A 22,077-nucleotide genomic window follows, 5' to 3' on the forward strand; every position below is an offset into this window, starting at 1 on the left:
CCGTCGGCTACAAAATACAAAAACACTGACAACAATCATCCTGTCAGCTACAGAAACACCAATGACAATCCAGTTGGTTGACACTTGGGTCTGCAACCATGACAGTCCTATATGATTCTCTATCTGTACTTTACTATTATATGTTAATTCTGGAGGTCTCTTCTTATTCTGGCTTTATCACTTCATTGGAGATTAATTTGGTTACTGTCTAAGCCTTTTATTGCTTGATTTATTATGTCACCTACGTTTGCAATGGACTCAGTTTGTGTCACTACTGACTGGTTGTGCCTAATGAGTTTCGTTCAATAATGTTGATGCAGAGGCAATATACTTGCTTTTCCACTTGTATCTGGCTTTTCCAGTACAAGAGGTAGTTGCTTCCTTAGGTGGGACCAAGGCATGTATAGAGTCACACAACTATGATGTTAGTAATACAGGTGTTACAACGAAGTTGGGAGATGTGGATGCCAATGATATGGACACATCTGATGATATTATGAGCTACACAGGGTATGATATCCCTTATCAGATATTGGGTGATGACTCCGAGGAGGTTTTTGATGAGTCCCAAGATCGATGTTTACATGATCTTACGATTGAGGTGGAAGCTGAGATATGTGAGGAGATTGATATTGCGAGGGCTTCCATTTCTTAGGATGAGGAGTTGTGCGAGGATGATGGCACAAATATGAGTGATCTTGTGGTGGACAGTTCTAATTCAGTTTCCTATCACAGTGTCGTTAGTGAGACAAAGATATTGCATAGGAGTTAGGGGTTATAGAGACATCAGGTGACCGGTCAGCTAAAGGTGAGTGACAGTGACATTTCTTCAACTCTTGGGCATCATGATGTTGTCCGTCAGATGCTAGTTACATCTAGTTGGGGTGCTCCTATGTTTGATGAGCGTGGTGAAAGTACTCTTTCTCTAGCAGAGATTTATGCAGTTTGAGAGGCTGTAAGGATCTTGAAGCATAATTACTCGCAGCTAGTTGCTAACCGGGATTACCTTCTGGAGTGGGGTAGCACTTGTCATGAGACATTGTTAGAGAAAGAGGAAGCTTGAGGTGACTATGGACTCTCTTTAGTGTACTCAGTTGGCTCTTCAGGAGTCACAGTCACGATTGGATGAGGTGACCATGGAGTTGGAGCATGTTCGGACCACACCAGCCCCAGATCTAGCTCAATTGCATATTGTGGTTGGTGGTGAGTTTTCTTTTACGGTTGGGGATGATGAACAAGATGATGGGGCCGACAAATCTGTCCAACATATGGGTGTCGTAGGTATGGATGAGATGAGAGTATTAGGGGAGTTGGGCTCTCATGCTGATTTGCATCCTTCTGTTGGAAGCGAATCTATTTTTTCATCTCATACAGCTGATAGCATTGGACAGTTGGCAGTACCACATTTTCAGAGGGATTAGCTATGGGTCGTAGGGACCAGGTGGATACTTCCACATATAATTTCTATTGCACAAAATCCTTCATGGAGTATTTGTTGGAGAGTTCAGATGTGAGGGAGGATTCATACAGAGTGTCTGAGGGTACTCTCATCTGAGGCTCACATGCTATTCAGATGTTGGTGGGAAAGATTGTAGAGACTCTATCTACTATGCTTCTCCACAAGGATTTTGAGGATGGGTTTGCTAAGAGGGTTGCCCAAGATCCTGCTTGACCAATAATTGAAAGTTAGAGATTGGAGCCATCTTCTGATTCCCAGTTCGATGATGATGAGCCCTTGACAGAGATTGAGGGTTTTTATCGGCATTACACTGTAAGAAGTGCTCATCATTTTTCTAATGACCTAGAGGTAGAGGACTTGGTTACATGTCCATGTCGGTTGGCTCCAATTTCATACCATCCATTATGTGATGGGTTAGCACCATCTTTTGCAGATGGGATGATAGTTGCTTGCAGTATCTACACACCTCAGACATTTTGGTAAAGGTTGGAGTCGATGTTAGTGATTCAGGTACCTATGGTTGTTACCATCTCCACAATGCAGTTGGGTATGATTATCAGTTTGATGGGAACTTGTAGACAGATTTGGTATTTCAGTTGCGTTGAGTTCTAATAGGTTGTTACCTTCATTAGCACCTCGGGTCAATTTTCAAATGATTCTGATGTTGATGTCTGTTATTTGGGTGTTAGTGCTACAGGAGATGCATGTATACATCAGGGATGGTACACAGTTCTACCTTTGGGATCCAGGTGGTGGTGTGTTCATTTTGCTCCAAGATTGCTTGGGGATGTAATGTCCCCTTTTTGACAGGCACCAGCTACTTATTTCACTTTAGCCTTTATTTTGCTCGGAGGTTAAAAAGGAAGATATAAGGGGGAAAAGATATATTAAATTAATTACTTATAAGGTTACTAAACAATGAAATATTAAAGTGACTAACAAAATAAAATATCAATAAATCACTTAAAAGAATAAAGTGTCGGATTCCTCTAGAAGCTTCTTGGAGTTGCTTGTGAAATCTTTATAAGGAGCCTTTGGGGGGTCATTTTACACATCTTGAGTTGCATATTCATTTATTGTGCTGAGAGCCTTAGTACTTGCATACTTGCTTGAGGGCTTGAAGACTCTAAGGTGCCAATTTCGGTTGTGAGATATCAACCCTAGTTGGGAGTGGAGGAATTGGTATTCAGCCAATTCATTTGTGATTAATTGGGAGATAATATTCAGTGATTTTTGTTCAGCCCATGCATCTAATTTTTGACATCAGTTGGCAAGGAGAAAGGTTTCAGTTTTCGCAGCGGATCCGAAAAAGCAAATCCAAAAAAGCAAAGCGAAAAAGCAGAGCCAAAAAAGCAGTCCGAAAAAGAAAATCTGAAAAAAGCAAAGCCAAAAAGCATGTCATCTCAGCTACTTATTCCAGGTTCTTTTGGTATTTACATTTGGCAATTGTAGATGGATACATTTGACAAGTAATACATGTCTTTTTGTTACCAAAGTATTCAGTCATAAACATTGAAGTATTGAAGGAAAATCAACTTAATTCAGTTTTTCAGTTTGTATGCCAAATGTTTGTAAAAACGTCTCATTGAATAGTCACTTATAGGATGCATGCAAAATGTTTGTGAAAATACCTCTTGGCTGTAGGTGTGCATTTTACATCAGAATTTCATGTACTTGCATTTGAAAAATAATAAAAAGAAGTTGCATATCACTTTGATTTCCAATTAGTTATTTTGCAATCATTGGCATTCAAAAATCATAGCAAAACAACAAAAATCAGCAAACTGAGGCTGCAAGGGAAGTGTTTGACAAAATTCCTAAGACAGAAAAATAGGGATAAAACTTCAAAAATTGTCAAGGCACTTTACAATGGTATCAGAGCTAAAGTTTCTGCCATCCTGTACAGGTTGAGTGAAGAGTTTCCAAATGTTCCATTCATAAATCCTTTGGATAAATTCTATAACAGGGCAAGAAAGGGGCTTAAGTCTTTTAGAACTCATGGAATAAAGCAGTACCCAGCAAATGCTTAATGCTCTTGCAAGAGGGCAACAAGAGTTGAGAGATGAAATGACAAAAGAAAAAGAAGAACTGTCACTTATCCTTGGACAGCTGGTAGATAACAGAAACAGTGGAAATGATAGGAACCATAACAGGACTAATGGGCAGAATGGACACGATGGAGGTCAAGAAAACAATGACACAGCTCAAAGCAGTGCTAGAACAGCAAGTAGAGTTACTCCTAGGCCTCTTATGCCTACATTTTTGAGAGAACAGGGTGCTGCAAATCATGACCAGCAAGTAAGAGAAGAGGGATATGGTGATTATTTGAGGGAGTACAACTCTCTAGGTGATGATTTCAAGGCTGCCATGTCACTACTAGACTTTTGTGGTCTTAAATTGAGAAATAGACCAAGAAACAATCAACGGGGAGTGCAAAATCAAGACTTGCAGTGTAAGGTGGGAAAACTAACCTTACCATCATTTGACGGAAGTAACAAAGGTACAGCTAGAGCTTGGGTTCAAAAGCTCGACACATATTTGCAGCTCAATCCTATGTTGGAAACAAAGGCTATCCAGTACGCCACACTCCATTTGGAAGGTGAAGCACATGAATGGTGGTACCATGGACTTGTCACCTTGGGGCATGCCAACATTACTTCATATTTGGAATTCACCCAGAAGCTCATTGATAGGTTTGATCGTAAGGATCTTGAACTCCACTTTAGGGAGTTAGCACAACTCAGGTAGACTAATTCAATGGATGCTTACATCACAGAGTTCCAACAGTTGGCAGTTATGGTGACAGATATTTTAGAACAGCGGTTGGTTATGCTCTTCATTGAGGGATTGACAGAGCCTCTTCATGGTTGGGTTAAGGCCTTCAAACCAGATTCTCTTCAGGATGCTATCATGAAGACTAGAGACATGGAATATTCTACATCTAGCATTAGGGCTCCTAGCAAGCCTTTCACATCCCATAAGGATTAGAGGAAAAAGCCATTCCAGAAAAAAAATAATAAGGAGAACTCTGATGAAGCCTATAGACAGGAGTGTCGGCTTGAGGGGATTTGCTATCATTGCAAGGAGAAATGGTCTAGTGGACACCATTGCCTAGGGAAAGGTGAGGCTCACTTAATTGAGGTGATATCAAATGATGAGAGCAATTCTAAGGAAGAGAAACCTCAAAGGGAAGACAATAATGGTTCAGATGGGGAAAATCATGATGAGATCGTTGCTGCTATCTCCAGTGCTCCTAAGTTCAACTCTTTCAAAGTTCGTGGGGTCCTACAAGGTCATCAGATAGTTGTATTCATTGATAGTGGAGCTACTCATAACTTCATTGATGCATCATTGGTGAACAAGCAACAAATTCCTCTAGAGGATTTTGAGGGATTCAGTGTGATGGTGGCTAATGGGCGTAAGATAGCTTGTACTCAATGGATTCCACAGTTGTCTATTATGATGGGCAACCACACAATTACAAATGATTTCTATGTGGTTGACTTGGGTGATATCCATGCCATACTTGGGGTCCAATGGTTGCAGCCATTAGGGAAGTACTCACAGAACTTCCAAACCATAGAACTCAAGTTCAGAGATGCTGATGGGCGTAGAGTGGTGCTTAGAGGTATGGCATCTAAAGCACCTAAGATTGTTTCAGCTAGACGTATGGAGAGTATTTTCAAGCATGATGACATAGTTTGGGCAGCAGAGTGTGTGATCACTCCTAAGGAATCTACAAATTCAGGACAGCCAGTCCACATTGACATGAAGGAGCTATTGGGCAAACATGACAAGGTTTTTGGTGAGATACCCCTAGGGAGGCCACCGGATAGAGGCTTCGAGCATACAATTGAGTTGGAAGAAGGGGCCAAGCCAGTGATTACTACCCCTTATCGCCATCACAAGAAATTAAGGATGAGATCGAGAAAGCAATCAAGGAATTGCTTGATATGGGACACATTTGTCCTAGCTCCAGCCCTTTTGCTTCTTCAATGGTCCTAGTGAAGAAGAAAGATGGGAGCATGAGAATGTGTATAGATTACCGAGCCCTCAATAAGAAAACAATCAAGAACAAGTACCTGATACCCAGGATCGATGAGTTATTGGATGAGTTACATGGGGCAGTATATTTTCCAAAGATTGATCTTCGATCGAGTTACCATCAGATTAGAGTGAGGGAACAAGATGTGCACAAGACTGCTTTCCGATGCCACTATGGGCACTATGAGTTCTTGGTGATGCCATTTGGATTAACTAACACACCTACCACATTCCATTCTTGTATGAATCATATCTTCAACAAACAGTTGCATAAGTTCCTCTTGGTATTCTTTGATGATTTTCTCATAAACAGTAAAACTTGGGAAGAACACTTGCAGCAACTTGATGAGATCCTTACCATCATGGAGGAGCAATCCTTGTACACTAAGGCTTCAAAATGTGAGTTTGGCCATAGAGAGATTCTTTATTTGGGAAACGTGATCAGTGCAGAGGGTGTCCAAGTGCACCAAGAGAAAATACAGGCTATTCTAGATTGGCCCACACCACGGTCGCTTACAGAGCTACGGGGCTTCTTCGGACTGTGCAATTACTACAAGCATTTTGTTAAGGGGTTCTCACAGTTGGGGGCACCTTTGACAGATTTGACCAAGAAGGGTGCATTTTGTTGGACAACAGAGGCGCAGCGAGCTTTTGATAAGCTCAAGGAGGTGATGAGCAGTTGTCCAGTGTTGGCAATTCCTGATTTCATGCAGCCTTTCATTCTAGAGTGTGATGCTTCAGGGGAAGGTATTGGTGCAGTATTGATGCAGAATCGACACCCTATCGCCTTTGAGAGCCATAAGTTGAGGGGAGCTAAGAGACTATACTCCATCTATGATAAGGAGATGCTCGCCATTATGCATGCCTTGGCAAAGTTCAGACAGTATCTAGTTGGGGGAAAATTTGCGGTGAGGACGGATCGTAATAGTCTCAGATACTTCTTAGAGCAGAAGGACTTGAACGAGAGACAACAAAAGTGGGTTAGCAAGATACAGGCAAATGATTTCGACATAGAGTATGTTAAGGGGAAGAAGAACATTGTTGCAGATGCCCTCTCCAAGAGGCCTTCAGCTTGCTCACTCTCTGAGATTTCGGCAGATTGGGAATCCATCTTACTGGTGGAGTACTCCAAGAATACATTTGCTTGTGAGTTGATGGATGGATTGATTCGGGATGACAAGTACAGGATAGTTGATGATATGATTTACTACAAGGATAGGATCTACCTGGTACCGGAATCAAAATTGAAGGAGAAAATACTACAATCTTGCCATGATACACCCCTAGCAAGTCATCAGGGCTACTTCAAAACTTATAGACAGATTAGAGAGAGGTTTTCATGGAAAGGCCTCAAGGATGATGTGTTGAAGCATGTGAAGGACTGCGTGACTTGCCAACAGAATAAGTTCGAGCATACACATCCAGCTGGGTTACTTCAGCCTTTGCCCATTCCTGAGCGAAAGTGGGAGAGCATTTCGATGGCTTCATCACAGGCCTACCCAAGGTACAAGGGAGAGACAACATCTTTTTTGTGGTAGACCGGCTCACAAAATATGCACATTTCTTTGTTATTCCGACAGAGTACAGGGCTTCACAGGTGGCTGAGCTATTCTTCAAGGAGATCTTTAGATTGCATGGGCTACCTAAGAACATTGTCAGCAACAGGGATAGCAGGTTTATGAGTGCTTTTTGGCAGGAGCTGTTTAGACTAACAGGACAACAACGGACTTGGATCAGGTGGTTGCATTTAGGAGAGTATTGTTACAATACCACACACCATATGTCCATTGGAATGAGTCCTTTCAGAGGCTTGTACGGGTATGATGCACCTTCATTCATGGAGATGGCTTTTGGTGAGAGTAGGGCACCTAAAGCAAAAGATTGGATTCAGGAAAGCCAAGATATATTGAAGGCACTCAAGGATAATCTGGTAATGGCATAGAATCAGCAAAAGACTTATGCAGATAAGCACAGGGTTGAGCGTAGCTTTGAGATTGGTGATATGGTATATCTACGATTGTAACCCTATAGACAGTCCTCTCTTAAAAAGAGTGGAGCAGAGAAACTAAGACCAAGGTTCTACGGTCCATATAGGGTTACCAGGAGGATTGGGGAGGTAGCATGAGTTAGAGCTGCCTACGAGCACCAAGATTCATAATGTATTTCATGTTTCATGCCTCAAGAAGGCATTAGGTCACCAGGTTATCTCTTCCACCACTTGATGACGAGGGACATTTGGTCTTGGTGCCTGAAGAGATCATTGATGTCAGAGAGAGGAAATTGCGGAACAAAGTGATTAAGGAGTACTTGGTGAGATGGAAGGATCTGCCTGCAGAGGACGCCACATGGGAGAATGAGTAGATTTTACAGCACCCGAGTTTGCAATTGCTTGAGGACAAGCAATTTCGAGAAGGGAGGACTGTAATGTCCCCTTTTTGACAGGCAACAACTATTTATTTCATTTTAGACTTTATTTTCCCCGAAGGCTAAAAAGGAAGAAATAAGGGGGAAAAGATATATTAAATTAATTACTTATAAGGTTACTAAACAATGAAATATTAAAAAGTAACTTTATATTTAATTGATTTAATATTAAAGTGACTAACATAATAAAATATCAAAAAGTCAATTAAAAGAATAAAGTGTTGGATTCCTCTAGAAACTTCTTGGAGTTGCTTGTGAAATCTTTATAAGGAGCCTTTGGGGGGTCATTTTACACATCTTGAGTTGCATATTCATTTATTGTGCTAAGAGCCTTAGTGCTTGCATACTTAGCTAAGGGTTTGAAGACTCTAAGGTGCCAATTTCGGTTGTGAGATATCAACCCTAGTTGGGAGTGGAGGAATTGGTATTCAACCAATTCATTTGTGATTTATTGGAAGATAATATTCAGTGATTTTTGTTCAACCCGTGCATCTAATTTTTGACATCAGTTGGCAAGGAGAAAGGTTTTAGTTTTCGCAGCGGATCTGAAAAAGCAAAGCCGAAAAAGCAGTCCGAAAAAGCAAATCCGAAAAAAGCAAAGCCAAAAAACATGTCATCTCAGCTAGTTATTACAGGTTCTTTTGGTATTTACATTTGGCAATTGTAGATGGATACATTTGACAAGTAATATATGTCTTTTTGTTACCAAAGTATTCAGTCATTGTAAACATTGAAGTATTGAAGGGAAATCAACTTAATTCAGTTGTTCAGTTTGTATGCCAAATGTTTGTAAAAATGTCTAATTACATAGTCATTCATAGGATGCATGCCAAGTGTTTGTGAAAAAACCTCTTGGTTGTAGGTGTACATTTTACATTAGAATTTCAGGTACTTGCATTTGGAAAATAATAAAAAGAAGTTGCATATCACTTTGATTTCCAATTAGTTATTTTGCAATCATTTGTATTCATCAATATCATTGGCATTCAAAAATAGTAGCAAAACAACAAACATCAACAAACTAAGGCTGCAAGGGAAGTGTTTGACAAAATTCCTAAGGCAAAAAAATAGGGATAAAACTTCAAAAATTGTCAAGACACTTTACAAGGGACAAGCAATCTTAGGAAGCGAGGACTGTAATGTCCCCATTTTTAGTAGGTTCCTGCATTTGGCCAGGTTAGTTCACCATCGTAACCCTCGTGAGCTGACAGTAGGATTTGAGGGTCTCACTTGTGTGCTTATAGGCTTTCCAACAACCTATGGTGTGTTTTGGCTTCGTTTGAGGGACTTACTATTTATAGTAAGTCAATCTATTGGTTTCGATGAGCTTAGTTCAGTCAGAGGAGTTGGAGGATGCTCTCAGCTTTTATTTTGGGCTTTCAGTTTGGGTTCCAAGAATCTTGGAGGGAGCGTCTATTTATAGTAAGTCACCTCGTCTGGTTCATTCATCATCTTTCATCATCAAGATCACTTTGGTGTTGTCAGATTTTAATTTTGATGCTTCTTCAGTTATTTTTGCAAGAGAGGTGAATTATTATTATTCATCTAAATACGTTGAGGTTGCTATTTTTGTTGGTGTTGTTGGTTGGTCACCTCAGTATCATAGCTCGTTGGAACCAGGACAAAAAGTTTTAAATCATAGGAACAAGAAACAGTGGCCTTACATGTCAAAATTTGAAGTTATGGTGGAAAAGGTCATTTTCGGAGCCAAAAGCAATTAATAAATTAGCTTATAATGGCAGTTTATTATGTTTTAATGTTATGTGTGGGAAGCTTCTTAAGTGAAGTTCATTTAAGAAACTTTGTGCCATTTGGAGATTATAAATATGAGCCCATTTGATAAGTAAAGCATTCGATTGATTATTTTTCTTTTGTTGCCTATGAAGAGTTTCTGAGTTTGTCGATTTCTTAGTTTGCCGATTTCTTTGCCCTTGCTGAAGTATAAGAGTTAGGAATTAAGAAGTGCCTGGTAATTCACAACTGAGGTATTGTGAATTAATTCTAAGAATTGTCTTAATTAAATTATAGTATTTCCCAACTGTTATGTACTGTACCTGGAAATTTCATTGTGGCTGGAAAATTTGTGATTTGGAATGCCACTACTATCTACTGTTTGGCATGGTTATAAGAGGAATGTATTGTGGCTGTCATCCTTGTATTTGGCAGCGATTTCAGACTTTGTGGAAGGCTGCAACCAATTATTGGAGGGCAGCGATCAGGTTTTAGAGCACCTGTGATTATAAGGAGCATGTATTTCTAAACCTGCGACTAAATTGGATTATTTCATGAGAGCTGCGATTCATATTTCATCTGTTAGAAGTCAACTTCTAGGTTCATTATTGCATGCTTGTAAATTTTCAGAAGTCAATTTTTTTTAATTGGATATTAGTAGCATTGCCATCAATTATAGAATTACTCTTGAATTGTTTAGGTCCAAATTGATAAAGACTTAATTAAACTTGTGAGCAGCTGGCTGTGAATTTAAAGCATTATTTATTGAGTGATAATAAATTGCCTACCAAATGTTTGACAAAATATCAAATTGTTGATTAGCAAAAGCAAATTGACGTTTGTTAAGGATATAGCCAGATAGGGGTTTTTACAGTATCCATATCATCTCCTTACTTGCCTATGTAGCAGTAACATACTCGACATTTGTAGTGGACAAAGCATTCCCCTTCTCTAACTAAGAAATCCAACTCACTGTTGTCCTACTAATAGTAAATACATATCCTATAGTACTCCGCCTATACCTACCAAATCTAAGTCAACATAGCCTTGTAAATCAATAGTAGAGCCACCAAAATGTAAGCATTTACTAGATGTACCTCTCAAGTATCTAAGAATCCATTTGACTACACTCTAATGCTCATTCTAGGATGACTTGTATACCTATTAATGACTCCCACAACATGCACAATATCCGGTCTATTGCATACTATGGCATACATTTGAAGCATAAGGTACCTTGAACATTTTGTCCTCCTCTTCCTGTGTCTTTCTACACATCTCCTTAATTTCAAATGACTAAGCAAAGGTGTACTAGTCCGTGTGAATCCCTTAATGTCAAACAAATGTGCTAACTGTTGTTTCAATCCCTTAATGGTCTATGTTAAACATGGCTACAAGCATATCATCAACATATAAACATAAAATAATGTAGCTATCATGATCCAGCCTCTTAAAGTAAGCACAATGGTTTGAGTGACACCGACTGTATCCATGGTCACTTATAAAATTATCAAGTTTAATATACCATTGCATAGGTGCTTGCTTCAAGCCATATAAACTTTTCTTCAATCTTCACATTGAATTCTCCTTCCTTTTGACCTCAAACCCGTATGGTTGTTCCATGTATATTTCTTCATCCAAATCACCATGAAGAAAAGTTGTTTTAACATCAAGCTATTCCATATACAAATCTTCAATAGCCACAATACTTAAAATAGCGTGAATAGAAGCCATTTTAACAACTGGAGAAAAGATCTCATCAAAATCAATGCCCTTTATCTGTACGAATCCCTTTACAACTAAATTGGCTTTAAGTCTTTTCTTACCTTCATCCTCTTCTTTCAACCTAAAAACCCATTTATTTCGTAAAGTCCTTTTAACTGCAAACAACTTACATTAATCCCAAGTCTGATTTTTCAACAAGGAGTCCATTTCTTCTTCCATTCCATAGTTTGATTTTTCAACAAGGACTTAATTTCTTCTTTCATTCCATGCTCCCATTGAACCTTGGTATCTAGCTGCATAGCTTCATCATAACATTCTAGTTCACCAGCATCTATTAATAAAATGGAGTACAAAGGGGGGGAAAGACCTTTTAGATGTATACTTAGCCTTGTGGACGGTCTAACATTCACTGGGGTTTGTGGTATTTGTTGTTGCAGAGCATGAGAGACCTTTGAAATATCATCTTTTGGAGTATCATCCAGTACTACATAATCATTTTCTTTCTTCTCATGTTGCTGCAACAGATCTTTGTATAACACTTTTTCATTGAATATGACATCCTTGCTTCTTACAATTTCTTCTTCTCAACATTTCACTATCACATTTCGAATCTACACATCCTTATACCTCTTCATGAAACAAGACATCTCATTGAATAGAGGTGACCTTTTCAAAAGACATCACCTTTTGTTAACAATTCTTTATGTTGGTTGCTTTTTAAAATACTTTTAGTTATCTTCAAATCAGTCTGATTTTATATCTTCTTCTATTCGACTAATCTTCATTGCAAAAAGACTTACATATTTTATTTCCCACTCTTTTTATACCATTGCATGTTCTTATGAAGAGAGGCATACCATTCATATAGAAGGGCAATTCTTCAAGGAAAACATCCTTTGTTAACTAATTTCAATTACCTTACCAACATTCTTAAACACACCATTGACATCAATAAGAACCTTCTAACAATCTCATCCATACATCAACAATTATATGCTCAGATAATGAAACCATTTTTTATGACTTTGACATCAAAAACAACTTTGTCGTTGTAACTTTGACATCAATGAAAACATTTTAACAATCTCCCCTTTTATCACTAACAGCAACATAATTCTGTTTCTTTTCTCTAAATCTCCTCCTTCCTATGTTTCTCCTCCTTTGTAAAGCAGTGTCATACTATCAAACCCCTGGGGGCCCTACGCACTACGGGCTTGGTGGCAGCCCTTCTCATGTTATGGATTGTATCACATATATAATGGATGGATCCACCTACCTAGCCAGGGGGGCTGATTCCAGGTGGGAGGGAGAATGCTTTGCCCTACTATCTATAGGGAAGCCATCACTTGAAAATATTCATAAAAGATAAATGAAAAAAGAAGAAATAAAGGCTTTGGAACAAGTCAAATAGGCAACTATGAAGGATGGACTCAACATTGCTTAGGGGGTTATCCTTATAAATCTTATATGGCATGGATTGATTTATTGCTTATACAATCCTTCCTAAATCAATACATCATTGTGTCTCACTCTGTTTGACATATGATCTTAATGATTTCTGTCTAGTAAATAAAGTTCAAATCAACGAGAAATAGACTTTTCATAGTTGCATTGAGGATTAGAAGAGTGCACAAAAAAATAGACATAGTTTTGGTGAATCCTCTCCCTAAGAAGTTTCACCACAAGTATTGGCAATGATGACTGTAGACCTACCATATAGTTTCCAAGCATGGAATGGTGCTGCTGAGAAGTCATCGTAATCACAGTATGTTTCATCATCATATACTTTGAACTGACATATGACATTGTGTGAATAAAGGTTCAGAGTCAGACTGGTAGACTGCAATATTTATGGGTATGACACTATATGCCAACATCATTTACAGAGGGGATATGAATGACATGGTGCAATGGGTTCAAGCAGATATCCTACAAAATTTTAAGCAAGAAGTGTGTGCTCTAATCCAGGCCTGATATACTGATATTAAAGCAATGCAACCATTTACAATTGCTTCTGAAAGTTTGAAAGAATAACATAGAAGTAATGGGTGATGAAGATTAGATACTTTCTATTTAGTCTTTGCACATAAAGAACCAATGTTGATAACTTCAATCCTTACATTGACAAACCATGCTTCTGCAGAACTTCCACTTTCTGATCATAGCAACGGTCACTTTCATCAATTGCTAACGATATTGCCACTGAATCATCTGCATTAGTGCCCTCCTCTGGAACAAATCCACATGCAAGTAGAAGCTCACCATTTGACTTCTTTCCATAGGATATAAACACCTGAAGGAATCATACAAATAACTAACGAAATTAACTTGAGTTAAAATGTATAGAGAAGTTTGCAACTTAACAAAAGAAAGTGTGTGGCATGTTCAATAGGAACGTGGAAATCAGTTCAAGCTTTATTGCAAATTGTAGATAATTTTCATCAAAGAGCACTCTTAGGTAGCTTAAAAGTGATATTATTGAAATGATAATTGAATGAGATATTCAATGTTAAACAAAGGAAAGGAATACTCCTTGAATAAGCAATTACAAGATATTTCCGTAAGAGAAACGATCGAGAATTAAAGACAAAATAGAAAGTTATCGAACTAAACAACTTAAAGAACAGAAAGTTACTAAAAACTGACTTAAAAGAAAGTTACTTACATGACCATTATACTAAATATTATGATATTTCTTTTATAATTCTTGCGAACAACAACTTTGTACAGTAATTCAATAAAAGAGGAGTACGAAGAAGTTGCAAGGAAAATCGGATAAAAGACATCATATTAATGATCCTCAATGACCAAAGTAGATTGATGAGAAACAAAAATACCATTTTCAAGGACTATGAAAAGAAACTTCAACAACCAAAAAATAATTAATGATAAAAGGCTGAAATAGTACGAAATTCTAACTAGGGAGATGTTAAAGTGGGTGAATCCTAGACACATAAAGAAAGAGAAATGGGAGAGATCTATTTATATAAAATTAAGATGATTGCACATAGGGAGGTAAAACTCTAAAGATAAGGAAAGAATGTAGTCAGAATAAAGTAGCTATTATGTTTAGTACTTGTTAAAGCTAGTCGGGTTGGGTAGTTAGGAGGTGAGGGAATGCGTCGGTTGGTTTCCAACAACCGACCCTTCTATAAATATTTGGAATATTGTCAATGTACTCATGTTAATTTTTGGTATTAAAAAAAAAATCATTTCCTTGTCTACTGGTATTGTGGTATGAATGGTATGTTTTGCGTTTTACATCATATGTATTTCAATTGGGCTTATTTTGTATGGTTAGCATATTACATCTTTGTGAACTTGAGTGATATTTCCACTCTATATTTTTGGCGTCGTTGCCTAAGTCCAAACTTGGAGGTTGGCAGGATGGAATAATGGGAAGGCCATATGTACCACTCATCCAAGTAACAAATAGTGATGGGGAAGAGGAGGAAACAACCAAGGAAGATTAGTTGACACGTGATCTGGTAACGGCCTGGGAAGTTGCGGTCGATCAGTACGTACAAAGGGAAGTCCGTGAGAGAATGGTCCCTGAAGGTGCGGTATGAACGAACTTTCAATGCCACCAACAGTGTACAGTCTCTTGGGAGAGATCCCTTGACTGTTAGCACAAAATTTGTCAAGAGTGGAAGAGGAAAGAGTTGAGACACAAAGGGAACGAAGGAGACAAGTACTACAACAATTTGCGAAAAGAAGGACCACGGAGCACGAAGAACATGAAGATTCCAAAGGGAAACAAACAATAAAATGATCCATGCCCCTGATTCCAAACATATATCCCAGGCGAGTACAAGGAGAAGAAACTGAGGAAGAAGTTGCTTTGAGGATACTACGTCTCGAGCAACAGGAGGAGAGACGTCATAGCTGGAATGGAGGACAAGAGGATTCCACGAGAATCCAAGAAGGGTTGATCGAGCATACAATCGAAGGTATAGCAAATTTGATCATCTCAAAGACACTAGCAAGGAAGTTGGGATACAAAAATCTAGGGACACCGGATAGGACAAACCTCCGATAGGAGCAAAGTCAAGAAGGGGATACTTTCAGTGGTTCCTCCTCAAGAATGAACTTCCAGTCGGGAGGGAGTGTTCCACCGAGTGGAGGTGTTCCATCGGGAGGTGTTCACATTATGGCAATAGACAACCAAAAATTACCAAGGTTCACAGTGGACAGCTCGGAGGACCCCACTCGTCACTGTAAAACATGTATAACCATATGGCAAGCGAATGGGCAAAATGACGCAACAAAATGGTTAAAAGCCTTTCCGGCCACATTAAGGGGTATTGCCATTGATTGGTTTACAGATTTGGCAGCAGCAAAGAAAAACACATGGAATGATATCTACAAAGCCTTTGAGGAAGAACTTAGACTCTTGAGAGATAATGATGAAATTGTAACGGAGATCTATAACACAAGACAAGGGAAGAGTGAATCTATCAAAGCCTACAACAGAAGAATGAAAGAGCTGATAGGGAAACTAGACAACAAGCCAGCAGATGGACTAAAGAAACAATGGTTCATTGAAGGATTAACACCATCTCTTAGGAAAAAGATGAAGATAGTCCCACCATCGACCTTTGGAGATGCGTGTACCCATGTCATGGACATAGAAAGCAAGAGTAAAACTTCCAAGGCAAGAAGGCATGGAAGTGCAAGTGAAAGCTCGGAGGAAAGCGAAGAAGAATCCAAAACCATTCAAGCCTTGAGAAAAGACCTAAGGCGGTTGATGAAGGAAGTGACAGGGAGTAAAGAAGAAAAGAAAGAAGGGAGAGAACTTTGGTGTACTGAGTGTGAAAAAGAAGGCCATACAAAAGGAGCATGCCCCAAGAAAGCATTTTGTTAGATTTGTCAAGTACTGGAACACGCAATTAAAAATTGCCCCTATAATTTAAAAACAAGGAGAGCTCAAGTATTCCTAACCCAAAGGGGGAATCTACACCTCCTTCCACTCCATCGAAGAACACAAATACAGAAGCCTCACCAGGAGGATACAGAAATAACAGGAGAGGAGTAATAATAATAGCAACAATAGCAATAACAACACACCGCGGCGACCACTTCAGTATGATTCCAAGGGGATACCAATGATTCAATGTAGAAGATGTAATGAATGGGGACATTTTGCATGAGATTGTCAAAGTGAAGGAGGACAAAATGGAGGGATGCTTTGCAAATGCTATGAGCCAAGCAATCATGAGGATGCAAATTACCCAAGACAAAAGGGGGTAAATATGCTAGACATTGAAGATCCAGAGGGCGAGATTCTTGCAGTCACCAGGATGCAAGCCAAAAAATTAACCTATCCAGATGCTACTACGGAGACCGAAAGATTCTAGGAAATAAAGAACGACATTCAAGATAGCATGAGAGAGGAAGGAAAGACAAAGCTAGAAAAGCCTACTTCAAGTAAGGGTGTAATGAATATTGTGCGGCAAGTTCTTGAAACTACTATTTCCATGAAAATAGGTGATTTATTAGAAACATTACCCCAACTACAGGTAGCACTAACATAGGGGGCAAACTCAAAAAGGATAACCTCAAAGAAAGAGGAGGGAGAAGTATGGGTAAAAGACAATACCCTGTTCACCATAGGAATGGGGAGAACACTAGCACTAGTAGAGATGGAGATACTCGAGTGCAAATTCTCAAATACTATTGTGGATGGAGGTTCCAACATAAATGTCTTATAAGAAGAAATGTGGAAGGAAATAGGGAAACCTACACTCTAGCCACCAACATTTCAACTAGTAGGGGCGGACCAACATGGAATCAAGAGTATAGGAATGCTGATGGGACAAAAAGTCATAGTTGGTACGCAACAATTTTTTCTCGATTTTGTGGTCATCGCCTTAGAGAAGAAAGGATACGATGCTCTATTAGGAAGAGGATGGTTGGTTGCAGCAAAAGCTACCCATAACTGGAAACGGAACACTCTATCTATTGAGTCCGAGGGAAGAAAATACATCATAGATCTCAAGAACCAGTCAGTAAATCAAGACTTGGCATCAAACTCCAAAGGAGAAGACTGTGGAGGGATGGAACCTGATGAGGAAGGAGTACTTAGATTAGGGGAATGCTCAGAAGACGACACAAGTTCCCTTAATGGATTATTTCACTAGTAGATGGGAGACTATGAAGTTTTCCATGTGGAATGTAATATGCTGGAAGTACAAGAATTGGAGTCAGAGGAACAATACCTGGAAGGCTACACAAAGTATTAAGGAAGGGATGGCAACTCTCAACAAGACACCTACACACATTTTTGAAAAAAAAAAGTGGACTATGAAGAGGCCAAGCTCGAGGCGTTAAACCTTGGAGAAGGGGACCAACCTAAGGAAATATGGATAGGAGATGATTGGGACCCAGTATTAAAAGCGGTAGCCTTTAGAATCTTTTTGGAATATAAGGATGTCTTTGCTTGGACGTACAAAGATTTGAAGGGAGTACCCCCGTAATTGTGTGTCCATCGGATTCCATTGATACCCAGAGAAAGACCAGTGCGGAAAAGGCCTTATAAAATGAATAGAAACTATGCAGAGAGGGTCAAGAAAGAAATCACAAAGATGTTGGAAGCAGGGATAATATTTTAAGTACAAACAAGTGAATGGGTATCTCCTATAGGGGAGAGGACCCAGTACTTGAACACCCTAACTTCGTGCTTATCAAAACCCTACATAAAAATTTCAAATAGCTCCCAATTTTTTACAGCAGCTTACTTGGCGAGTCGCCTACTGATAACTAAGGTTTCAAGTCCATGTCACCCGTTATGATGCCACATCAGCATGCTTTTTGCCAAGTTGTCCACAACAGCCCAAAAAAAAAGTGAGACCAATGGTCATGCATAAAGGGTACCCATAGTTGAACAGCTGATGTTTCATCACATCATTGGTTAACTTTTATAACTAAGGGTGCATTTTATTCAATTTTGAGTAGTTAGCATTGTACTAAGAACTTTAAAGTCACAAGTATTGGTACAATGTTGTCAAAAAAATTGGAGATTAAGTCAATAAGTGTAGGTATCAAGTGAACAACTCCTATCACAACTATCGAAATGCATTCAAGTACTGGGTCCTCTCCCCTAGTCATATCAATCAAGAAGGATGGCGCTCAAATTCAGATGTGTAGATTTCAAATGTTTGAATGCAATGAAAATAAAAGACCCATTCCCCATTCCATTTACTAATAGCATTTTCGAGGAGGTAGTCGGCCATGAGATGTATTCCTTCATCGACGGATTTTTAGGATACAATCAGATTAGCATTGCGGAAGAGGATAAGCTAAAAACTATATTTGTGGTTGAAGACGGGGTATGTGCCTATAATAGGATGCCCTTCGGACTATGCAATGCACCAACCACATTCGAGAGGATCATACTACATATCTTCGTTGGAATCTCTGTAAGGAATTTTAAAGCATTCTTAGATGACTGGTTGATGTACAGTGAGCAAGAGCAATACCTCAAAATTCTTGGAGAATGCATGGAGAAATGTCGAAGAGCAAGATTAGCCTTCAATCCAAAAAAATGCAGGTTCATGGTTTCACATGGGAGACTTCTTGGGCATATTGTGTGCAAAGAAGGATTGAAGGAAGATCCTAATAAGATCAAGGTGACTTTGGAAATGGAAGCATCGTCCAATGTAACAGGTATCAAATCATCTCTGGGTCATGTAGGATACTATAGAAGATTTATAAAAGGATTTGTCGAAGTATCAATGCCACTGGAGAGATTAACCAAGAAAGGTGAGCGGTTTGGGTGGAAGGAAGAGCAGGAAGACGCCTTCCAAGAACTAAAGAAAAGATTAGTTAGGGCCCCTATCCTCATATATCCCGACTGAATTTCGTCTCCATGTGGATACCTCCAATTATGCAATAGGTGCCACCTTGGCACAAACAGGGAAGGAAGGGCCGGATCATCCTGTATATTTTGCAAGCAAGCTTCTATCTAAAGCAGAGCGTAACTAAAGTACCACGGAGCGAAAAGCATTAGGTATGGTGTATGCAATACAAAAATTCAAACATTACTTACTAGCTACACCCTTTACATTTTTTGTTGATCACCAAGCACTAATGTACTTAGTAAACAAACCGATGATTCAAGGGAGAGTAAGTAGATGGCTAATTTTACTACAAGAATTTACATTTAAAATTATAGTGCGGCCAAGAAAATCTCATGTGATTACTAATCAATTGTCAAGGATCAAGTCAGGAGAAGCTTCAAGTAGTGGGGTGTGTGAGGATTTTCCAGATGCACCCATATTTCAAATTGCAATGTTACCTCAATGGTACGAAAAAATTGGACACTACTTATCAACAACCTTTCAAAAGGAAATGCCTACAGTGGAAAGGAGAAAAATTGCCTTAAAAAGTGCACATTCTAGCTAATTGAAGGGTTATTGTACAAAATGGGACTGGACAGAATACTGAGGAGATCTATAATGGAGGAAGAAATTCTAGGGGTTTTAAGCGAAGCCCATGAAGAACTGGCAGGAGGTCACCTAGGACCAGATACTACAGCGAGGAAGGTACTTTTGAGAGGACTATGGTGGCCGACATTGTTCGTAGATGCGAGGGAATGGGTATTGAGTTGTGACACTTGTCAAAGAGTAGTAAGACCACTCAAAAGAGACTTCATGCCACTATTTCTGTCCAAACCACAAGAATTATTTGAGCTATGGGGACTAGATTTTGTATGACCATTAACGGTAAGAAAAAATTCATCGATGTAAGTACATAGTGGTGGCAACAGAGTACTTAACGAAATGGGCTGAAGTACAGGCTCTCCCAGACAACACAGCTCTGAGCACAGCGAAATTTCTTTATGAACAAATGGTCACAAGATTCGGGATTCCACTCCATCTAACAAGTGACCGAGGAGTACATTTTGTGAATCTTACCAATATAAAAAATTTCATTCATTCTCAAGTCCTTATTATCCAAGAACAAATTGTTTACCGCATAGCTAAGTTAAGGAATGCACACAGATAATGAACACAAACAGCAAAACTCCTTGTATTATTCGCATATGCCAGAACATTATATTATGCTTCATAAGATCCATCCTTTACAATGATATCAGATGGGGTATAAATACTATCCGTCGAACCTTCCCGAAGGAGTCCGTCAGCCACAAACATTATGCCTACTACAAACTATTTACCCGTTGGCTACAAAATATTTACCGACGACGTCGGCTACAAAATACAAAAACACCAATGACAATCAAGTCAATTGACAGTTTCTACTAACGACATCAACCCGTTGGCTACACAATATTTACCGACGACATCATCCCCCCCAAAAGAAAAAGTCTCTCCGGACAACAATTACAAAATATCTGAGACAATATATTAACGAACTGATTACAACAAGATAAATCTACTTCTGACACATCACTTTCACCTTCGTCTCATGCCTGTAGCCTCTGCTAACACAATATTGCCTCCTTAATGAAGTCTATAAAGGACAGGCATATAACTAGGCTAAATTTGTTTCTGATAGACCTCAAGAATTCATGGAGTTGAAACACAAAGCCTTTTATATGCCTCATCATACGGTGGCCTTGTTCTTAGAAGCAGTACGCACTCAGGTGAGCAGTGAGTACCGAGGGACACTGATACCGGCTAATAGAGTAGAACCCTACAAACTGGCTATAACATATGGGCTCCATCTAGATACCATGGGTGTAGGATCTCACAATGGAGGTGAACCCAAGAAAAAGAAACTAAAACAAGCAATGGTGATCAAAGAAGCGGAGGATGAAGAGGATGGAGTTTAGAATAGGAAGGCAACAATATGGATTTATCTTCCTTAGACTCACAAGAAGCAAAAATCCACCTAAGTCACCTACAGGGGACTCCAGGGGATGTTACTTTTTTACCACTTGCATAGGGGCCACTGCCAACGAGAATATCAGAATCCCCAGAGATTTACCCTAACATGACTGGTGATTCAAAAGGAATTATTACAACTGATACTTCTGAACTAAATCAAGGAGCAAGCGGCCAGCAACAACTTTTGACATGGGGGGCATCGAGAATATCACTTCCGAGGTTGGCACCACTTATTTACCCATAACAACTCCTGTACAAAGGTAATCGACTTAAGATGCCAGCCAAAGTGTGTCCATAAATTGAGGTTACAAATACCTCTTGGCCCAGAAATAGTCCATCCAGTTGCTCTTGTGGTACAGCCAATAGGAGGAGAGGATAAACAAACCAAGGAAATTCACACTTAGGAAAGCATGACGATAGTAGCTAGTACGAATGTTGCCAAAGCAGATACAATCCTGGAGGAGGCTGACAGGTTACTCGAGGAAGAAGGCATAGTGTCTTCACCCTTAGAGGCAACTGCTGAGGAACAGGTAGAGATACAAAGCGAGCGTAGGGAACTACCGGACAAAGCCTCTTTTGCAGCCAAGGCCAAACTGTTCCTCACTAAGCTTCATGCCATGGAGCATTCTACTAGGAAGCTCATGCAACAACCTAGGGCTCAGAATTTGTAAACTATCATAACAGCAGCAGAGGCATTGGCCCCCTTTATGCAGACTGACTACCATACAAATTGGGGACTTCTAGAACAGGGTGGATATTCAGAGGGCATGGCTGCTACGTGGAGGGGAAGTTCTATCATTTCCATTGAACAGGAACAATCGCCTCTCATAGAGGCACTTATAG

General features: G+C 39.4%; 1 protein-coding gene across 1 annotated transcript in view; it reads right to left on the reverse strand.

The window, feature by feature from the left end:
• Positions 1-22,077, reverse strand: part of LOC149570115 (Rubisco methyltransferase family protein) — a 222,807-nt gene that overhangs the window by 60,599 nt on the left and 140,131 nt on the right. The window contains exon 8 of the mRNA XM_089822778.1: positions 13,504-13,676. Within this exon, the coding sequence (XP_089678904.1) occupies positions 13,504-13,676 (173 nt within the window). The remainder of the gene's footprint in view (positions 1-13,503; positions 13,677-22,077) is intronic.

This window comes from Cupressus sempervirens, chromosome 3 (assembly GCF_028749045.1).
Source record: "Cupressus sempervirens isolate cs-2001-9-10 chromosome 3, ASM2874904v1, whole genome shotgun sequence".
Lineage (NCBI taxonomy): Eukaryota > Viridiplantae > Streptophyta > Pinopsida > Cupressales > Cupressaceae > Cupressus > Cupressus sempervirens.